The following is an 8,886-nucleotide window of genomic DNA, read 5'->3' on the forward strand; positions in this document are numbered from 1 at the left end:
CTGTTCAGCCTGGAGAAGAGAAGCTGCTGGAGACCTCAGAGCAGCTTCCAGTGTCTGAAGGGGGCTACAAGGATGCTGGAGAGGGACCTTCATCAGGGACTGGAGCAATGGGACAAGGGGTGATGGGTTCAAACTGAAACAGGGAAAGTTCAGGTTGGAGATAAGGAAGAAGTTCTTTACTGTGAGAGTGATGAGGTGCTGGCACAGGGTGCCCAAGGATGTTGTGAATGCTCCATCCCTGGCAGTGCTCAAGGCCAGGCTGAACGGAGTCTTGGATGACATGGTTTAGTGTGAGGCGTCCCTGTCCATGGCAGGGGGGTTGGAACTAGATGATCTTAAGGTCCTTTCCAACCCAAACCATTGTACGATTTGGAAACATGAATGGGAAGGTGAATGATACACACGTGATCAGCTGAGCGTTGTCGTTTCTTTTCCTCTTCAACAAATCTGAGAGCCTCCACTTGGAGAAACTGTCCAGTGTGAATCCTGCCGCGTGGCTCAGGAGGCATTTGTCACCGTCGGTCCAGATTTCCAGGCCTATTAAAGCCACGTACATGTTTATGGCCTTATAAACCTGCAGCAGAGAAAGAGCGTTGCTGTGAAAATGAAGGACGTCACAAAGACTTCTGATACAAACACTTTTCCTGGTAGTTGGTTCCATTTGTCACTTGCAATGGAGTCCACTCCAGGCCTGATTTCAGCTTTTCCATGCTTTAAAGTTGCAAAAAACCTCAACAAACAGAACACGAAATCTTATTTTTCTCCACATTTAAAGCAACTACAAAATTGGCTCTAAACCACTTGGAAATTGCAGCAATATTTTGAAAGAAATTTGACTTGCAAAAGAAATCAAGAATCATTTAAGTTGTTTTGACAGATTTCGATCATTTTAACAACTGTTAAGAAAATACAGTATAAATCTTCATCAAAATCTCATATGTGAAGGCAAAAAGCGGGATAATCTGAACGTCTGTGTTGAATTTGCTTCATAAATGATAATTTCAGTTCAGTTTTCTGTCTTGTCTGTAATAATGGAAATTCATGATGCAAAAGAAAAGAAACTATCAATCCCTTGTATTTTAGTCTCATTTTGCTGTGCTTGCTCTTACCGTGTTGATGTAATTGACTATTCCAAATATCCTTTGTCTTACAGTTTTCACGTTTTCGTCATACTTCTTATACTAGAAAAGTAAAAGTAGTGTGTTAGGAAAAGGAGAGGTAAGAAATGATGGATAGGAAATAGCCCATAGAAGACTGCCTTGCAAACCACCCCATGCCTGGTCTATTTACTGATATCTTTTCAATGTAGTGTTTTATCAGATAATGTGTTTTAAGATCAGGCCCTTTTCAAACATGTATCTATAAGAAGGATGCAGAAGAGGACAAGTCATTTCAATACTCACCAGACTGTTGTCTGCAACTATGTAGACTTCCAGATACTTTTTTGCTTTCAGGTATGCTTTCATCTAGAGAAAAAAGACATTTCAGTGGCTTCTGAGACCTGTTTCAGTCTCAACCTTGGCAATTTCAAACCCGAATCATGGTCAGGGTTGGAACAGACCTTACGGATCATCTTGTTATGAGGGTATTTCTTTAGCCAAGGCATTTAGAATGGGACTGCCTTGTTTGAAAATGATGAGAGGAGGCTGGCTATTAACTGATTTAAGATGATGAAAGATAGGCTAGATATCAAGAAGTATTTAGCTGTCAAAAGAAGCACATGGGCTGCTATTAGTACATGCAGGAGGGCTTAGCTCAGGTGGTGACTCTGTAATCGAGATCTGTGAGATTTTGCACTGGTTCTACAAGATCTGATTGTGCTTCACTGTTTGTGATTGTGAGGAGCCAGCAGGAAAGGTGGGACTTGTGCAACTCGTAGAGTTTCTCTACGGCCACAGTTTCTCTCCTTACATGTACTTAAGGGGCTGTCGCTTGACTAAGTACTTACTTCTGGGCTGTTGCTGGATTTGAAGATGTCACCAGTGGGGTCATTTGAATCTTCTTCCCAGGTGTTATTGACTAGACCACAGGTTTTGATGGACTTCTGTTTGAGTTTCTCATACTTGTAGACTGCATGTTCGTCTCTGTCTGAGGTTCCCAAGGGTTCAATGAGGTACTTCTGACCACGTGTCTCGAAGTATCCGCTAAGAAAAGGAGTTCAACTGTCACCTTTTGAATCCACAGGGCTGAATCAAGACAGCAATGTTATCCCCAACAGCATTAGCCCAGGCATCCACACCACTGCCTCATGGGAATGGTTTGGCAGCGTGCAGCCAGAGGGTACAGTTTAAAAGCAGAAATCAAAGCTGCTGAGTCAATTGGAAGATTTGGCTGGTCAGTGAATCTGTGAGTTGGAGACTGTCAGTCAAAAATAAATGGGTTTAGCAATTAATTACATTTGAATTTGGGGCTTTGTGCTTAACAAATGTGACTGAAAAGTGAATTTCACTTCAGTGGGGAATTCAAAAGTGTATTTTCATCTTTAACTAGACGAAAAGCTGAAATATTGAGAGGAATTAAGAGTTCTGAATCATTTTGAGCAGCAAATGTCAAAAATAAGTGTTCCGTGTTCACATGTAAACTCCACAAGACACGCAAGAATTGTTCAGACACAGTCTGGGGTTTGGCCACGTGCCACTAACCATGGGGAAAATGTTCTGCTGCAGCTTCTCAGACTTGAAAGCCACCTTCTTCCCTTTTTATATTGCACTGCTGTGTCTTCAGGGATTAGAAAAGCACCAAGTGCTGGGAGTCCTGATCTAATATGGAATTTGTTATATAGATTTATTGTTATAGATGGTTCTTCAGCTTCTAATTTAGAAACTCTAAAAGTTTAGAAAGGCAAATATTTTTCTCCCTTTTTTCCTTTTTTTTTTGTCTGGTAGTTTCCTTACAGGCAGGAATAAAAGATAACACCACTTATTTACTTATATCCTGATACATACGCATTATATCCTGATTCTTTTTATATTGGAAAATTTATCTTCATAGAGAATGCCCATTCTGCCCTTGGGAATTAAACCTCCATCTTACCTTAGGCCATTGCAAGCACTGATGCTCGCTATGGAATCAGCATCATTCTGAATGTAACCTTCATAATAACAGTGATCCTGTTTAGAAAGAAAAGATACATAGAAATCACTGGATTTAGGCCCATTCATTGCAGTCAGTGAGACACAGCCGGGTTTGACAGATGAAAAACCACACTAGCTACAAGCTACAGCAAACTATGAATTAAGGTCCATACAGAATAGGTGCTGTTTGCTTTTCACAGGATCCATTCAGGGGGTGAAAGCAATTGCAGCAGTTGGAAATGGCATCTTTTCCCACCAAAAAACACCCAACCCACAATTCTTCCCCCATGTTTATTTCACTCAGGGTCCTCCTGTTCCTGCTAATCTCTCCCTGATGAAGAATATTAGGCTTTGTATTGCAAAGCACGTGTGTTGAAACACGTTGGACATCGGACAAAGAGCTTCAGGTGAGAGCTTTGTTGAAGGAAAGACCCATGAGCGCACACTTAATTAAAACATAACGAGTACAGTGACTTCCTTTGTGTCTGCACCTCAATGCCTCATTTGTCAGAGCTCAGAGAAACCACCTGGGCTGACTGGCAGTGCCCCTGTGGGGAGTGTGGTGCTAACAGGAACCACTGAGATGTGTCTTTATCAGCATCTATGATCTCACTGAGATTAAGGGGAAAAAGCAAGTCACGGAGTTGCGGAGAATAGGTGAAGTCAGAAGGTGGAAAGCAATGGAATGGCCCTGGCTCCACTCCCTTTTCTCAGCAAATGTGTTTATCAGCCATTAAGGTACTCCCTTTTCTCAGCAAATGTGTTTATCAGCCACGAAGGTAAATGGTGGTTGTCTTTTGAAAGGCCAACTGTGTGTCTGATCGGCAACAGGTATAAATCAGTGTAGAAGTCACACGCTGCATCCCCCCTGTCGCTTCAGAGGCATCCTGAATTACAGGGCTTAAACCTTGCTTTAAAATCTTTTCTTTCTGTCTCATATCTATTATTTTATGGATCCGTGAATCTCACATTGGCCTCAAGACTGCAAGTATGAGGGAAGGAAACCTTTCTTTATTACCTTGATCTGAGGACTTGTGGTTATTTGTCGACCGTCATCAGAATAAACTGTTTCAGTGTAGTCTCTAGCCAATAGGTGCCTGCAAGGAGTCAAGTGCAATTATTATTCAAAATGAATTGTAGTCATCTAGAAATAAGGCAATTACATAACACACAAAGTATGGGGGGAATGCAAATGATTACTCAGGGTATGATTAGGATCAAAAACTAGGGAAACAAAGCTGCTGGGGGGGGAATTCTGCCTGTTTGTAATCCTTACGCAAACGAAGGGACGGTTCTAAAATAAGGCAGCAATTAAAGCCTACTTATTTCATTGCTATAAACTAATCTCCTTGTAGATCTGAAAGTCAATGCATAATTACATAGGCAGTATTGATCCTTTTTCGACCTCTACTTTGTGTAGGCATTTCCACCACTCCATGTGTGAAGTGGTGCTGCTCTGGTGCCTGCCAGACAGAAAGGTGCTTTGGGTTTCTTGTTAGCAGACACCTTTGTGATTTGCCATGGAAGGCCAGATCCTGCAAGGCTCTGTGCACTCAGGCTCCTGTGCAGTAGTGCACTAAGCAGGTGCTCAACTTTAAGCCAGGTCTGTAGTCTCACTAAACCCAGCAGCAAAGCAAGTCTATGTTCACTTCTGTTTGGGCAACTACCACAAGTTGTCCCAGTCCTGTTTCTTTTTAGAGTGGGATTTAGTATAATATAATTCCCCCTCATCAAATATTTACATTAGATTAAAACAGGAGTAAAGAGTTAATTATAGTCTCTTTAACAAGAACTGATTATAGTACTATTGTATTTACACAACCATTTGAAAAGTACCTATTACAGCAGAATTGTTTGATCCCATGTTAAATATTAAGGTGGAGCCAGCAAGCGGAAAATCATGGGTGTGCATTCTATCAATGCCAGGGTATATGTGGTTACCCAAAGTCCAGCAGCAGCATTAGAGTTAAGGGAGGCAGTGCTGGAAGCTGAATTATTAAGGATTTTACATTTATTATTACTACTTTCCATTTTTGCTAAGCATACAGAGCCAGCACAGCCCCATTGCATGGATATCTTGTTCTTCTCTGTAGTTTCTCCCAGCATAGAACAAATAAATGTAACCCTTAGACACAGAAAACATGTGAGTACTATTAAGGCATTGAACATTCAGTGGATTTAGCCATCTAGGAAATAAATAGGAGAGCAGAGTTAGCAGTATAGACAGGTCATTCCACCACAGTAACGTCATGTGTGTGTGTGGTTATTCATGTTATCAAAACAGTGACATGATGCTTTCTCCCCCCCTCTTCTTTCATCGGAGTTGAAGAGTTGCCTTTACCAGAATACCTCTGTCTGACAGGAGCCACAGTCCTGCTTCTTTATATCCCCAGTGCCTGTTTCTTTATGTCCCCAATGCCCGACAGAGCTCTTGGCAGTGAGGAATAATGCTCAAGGAAAATGTTGAGCTGAACCTACTCATTTTTCTGTAGGTGCAGAATGACTTCCTCTCCGCTGGCTTTGATTCCATACTCCATTGTGTCATCGTATTTGGTCTGTAAACAAATTGAAGTGTTAGAATAGGGACTGTTACGATTTCTGGCTCTCACCAAGTTGCCAGCTGCCTCCTTTTCCTCCTCTTCCCACCAAACCCAAGCATTCTGGCAGTTCTGGAGTGAGCAGGAGTCACCGTGCTTCGTATTTTTGAATCAGAGGTAAAAATACCAATTTGAAATGCATCTCTACTCGCATGAGCACGTATCCTGCTTTACCCAGCAGGAGATCGCTCTTCCAGCTCTTCTCTCTCATTTCCTTTTGCAAGACCAAGTGTCTGGGCTCCAAATTCTTTTACCCTTGCAAACCAAGGGCACTCGGACTCCAGAAAACTTTCCCCATCTCCCAGCAAGGAAAATGGTATCTCTTTGAATACCTCTTTGTTTCTCTCTGCATCTCTTTTATGTACTGTGTGCAATTTCCGTGGATAAACTATTTCATATTGCTCAACTTCAGGTAGTTTCCTGCTCGTGCTCCCTAGGGAGAAATAAAGGTATATTTAGGAAAACACAGGATTAACTTACTAAACGCTGTATTTCATGTCTGTCAACACTGATCCTTTTGGGCTGTATGGTTGTTCATCCATTGCACCACTCATTTCCCATATGTTCTCTGCATGTGCTCATCTGCTCTGCTAAGCAGCCACCCCCATTACGTGGCCTAAACTGAGGTTTGTTGCAGTCTGGATCTCAGATGTTGACGTACCCACCTATTTCCAGGGGTCAAAATACTTATGCAATTCACTCGTGGTTCTTTCCCCAGCATCCAGAAGTGACTCCAACAGGCCAGACAGTGATGCAAGGTGCAACCTTTGCCTTTGCAGTTTGCAGATGAAATGGTGAACTGCCAGAGGGGAGATTGAGATGAGCTCTGAGGCAGAAGCTCTTCCCTGGGAGGGTGCTGAGGCGCTGGCACAGGGTGCCCAGAGAAGCTGTGGCTGCCCCATCCCTGGCAGTGTTCAAGGCCAGGTTGGACACAGGGGCTTGGAGCAACCTGCTCTAGTGGAAGGTGTCCCTGCCCGTGGCAGGGGTTGGAGCTGGAGGAGCTTTAAGGTCCCTTCCCACCCAAACCATTGCATGACCCTATGATTCTACTACTTGAATTAAATTCCACAGATCTGTGGAATTAGTGGTCTCCAAACCTTATCACATGATGGCATACATTTACTCTAGATAAGCAAATAAACTCATACAAGTCACCACAAGTCTGGAATGAGCCTAGATTTCTGCTTTAGAAAGCTTTTCATCCTGTTTTCTCATGTGAATACTTGTGACAGGAGTTTGATAGACACACTCTTACCTATTGAGTTAGATCAAAGGGTGACAGCAGAGGGGCTGGAGATGGCATTTGAACAAGCCTGGTTGAAATACTACAAGATAGGCAGTAAAGTGGGAAAATCCTGAAGGTGGTGAGGAATCCAGGCAATTCCTTAACTCACATCACCCTTTTCACTGCTCTGTCTGTGCCTGCAGTGGCTCTAAGAGCTCTCTGAGAAAATACAGTGCTGGTAAAAAGCATTTCTTTTTGTTTTCTCTTTCCAAGCCTGAGCGAATCCTGACAGAAGTGAACTTGTGGCATCACTTGCAGGGGGGTGATCAGCACACGTTGCATCCTGTGAGCTTGGTAATAGGTGGTGTACAGCGTTTGAGAGAAGAGGGATGTGTTTGTCTCTGACAAGGCAGCAGTAGGTTTCGCCTGCCTCCTTTAATGCCCTACAAAAGGTCATTTCATCTGAATTAGCAAATTCTTATAAAACCCCCAAAGAAACCACTGAGGACAAAGGGAAAGTGCATCTCCCATTTTAATTGTCTGCCTCAAGGTCAGGTTTTCACAAGACTGGGGCATCCAATTACTGTGATTTTCTACCTCTGGAACAACAGAGCACATCCTGGTGCAAATTGTTCCACTAAAACGAACAGATTAATTCTTCAAACTGGTTTATATGATAAACCCTTTCCAAAAATAATTGCAGAATCAAGTTGGTTGCATGCTGACAGAGATGAGTGCTGGACTGTGTTAGTAAGCATGATAGTATAATGGGAGTAAGGCCCAAGAAGTTGTCTTACATCAGCTGAGCACAGTGCACAGCAACTATACATGCACAGTACTCAGTGCACAGTGACTATACATGCACAGTACTCAGTGCACAGCAACTGTTAGCAACCACCAAGTGCAAGTCTGTTACTGTAATTCACAATGGTATCTTGTATATTTTATATCCCAGTAATATTTTAGGCATCTCAGAAGAGTTCTGTGCTCTAATTTTATCTATGTACTCGCTTTGCCGACTCTTCATACAAGATCAACTGTGGCCCAGATGGTGTAAGTTCGGGCTGGATTTGAATGGAGACCCAGAACTAAACTTTGCCTTTTCCTGCAGTGTGGCACAAACAGCATTTTGAGGAAAATGGGTGGGTTTTGTTCCAGAGCAAATTGTTTCTTAGAGGTAGTTTTTGAACCAACTCAGTTTATTGTCTTTGTCTGGCTTCAGGCATTGTCCTGAGACGGTAGCTTTGAGGAAAGAAATTCTTGGGCTTTGTACAACAGCTGGAAAAGTGCTAACAAGGAACAAATCATTATGTCCTTTTCCAAGAGCCTGAACCAGGAAGAAAAATCACTAGTGAGGATTTTGTTGACAGTGAAGGTTTGGTTTTGTCAAGAAACAAACCACGTCACAGCCGAAGCATTCCTCCTGTGCTCATCTTCAGCTATTCCGTGCAGCTAATGAAGTCCTAGAGAGACCTGCCAAGGATTGCCGTGCCTCTCTATAGCCATGAAACCCGTGCGTGCTTGTGCCTGCCAAGCTCTGAAAAACTCTGCTCTCTGTTGACATGAGCTGAAAGAAACAATGCACGTGGAAACAACAGTGCGGGCTGTTAAGGGTGAGGCAAATGAATACACACAACCTGAGGTATCACACAGCTGATAAGGGTAATAACTGTTTGAATTCAGGTTAATGTCATTAACTGAATTAAAAATAGAAGTCTTCTGTAATGTATGCACAATACAAATGTATATACAGATACAAAACGCTGTCAGCGTAATAAGTTGTCCCGATTGGATTAATTGTCCACTTACTTGCAGAGGAAGTTATCTCCTACCTGACTCACAGAACTAACTGGTTCTGGGTCTTTAGGCAACCCATGGCCAGTTTTTCCACAATTAAATACTTCTCTAATGAAAGAATTTTAGGTAATTGCTTTGAACAGAAAGAGAAAAAAGCAAACATCCCGACCTGCAGCAGGACCACTCTTTCCAT

At 42.6% G+C, this 8,886-nt stretch overlaps 1 protein-coding gene across 1 annotated transcript in view; it reads right to left on the bottom strand.

Annotated features, from left to right (window-relative positions):
- LOC104403090 (zinc metalloproteinase-disintegrin-like batroxstatin-2) overlaps positions 1 to 8,886 on the bottom strand; it is a 19,659-nt gene that overhangs the window by 10,580 nt on the left and 193 nt on the right. The window contains exons 2-9 of the mRNA XM_010011129.1: positions 6,004 to 6,104; positions 5,553 to 5,629; positions 4,093 to 4,171; positions 3,034 to 3,110; positions 1,949 to 2,144; positions 1,404 to 1,466; positions 1,110 to 1,181; positions 405 to 574 (exon numbers count right to left, since the gene is read on the bottom strand). Coding sequence (XP_010009431.1) covers positions 405 to 574; positions 1,110 to 1,181; positions 1,404 to 1,466; positions 1,949 to 2,144; positions 3,034 to 3,110; positions 4,093 to 4,171; positions 5,553 to 5,629; positions 6,004 to 6,104 — 835 coding nt within the window. The remainder of the gene's footprint in view (positions 1 to 404; positions 575 to 1,109; positions 1,182 to 1,403; positions 1,467 to 1,948; positions 2,145 to 3,033; positions 3,111 to 4,092; positions 4,172 to 5,552; positions 5,630 to 6,003; positions 6,105 to 8,886) is intronic.

This window comes from Nestor notabilis, unplaced genomic scaffold (assembly GCF_000696875.1).
Source record: "Nestor notabilis isolate BGI_N333 unplaced genomic scaffold, ASM69687v1 scaffold5383, whole genome shotgun sequence".
NCBI lineage: Eukaryota > Metazoa > Chordata > Aves > Psittaciformes > Psittacidae > Nestor > Nestor notabilis.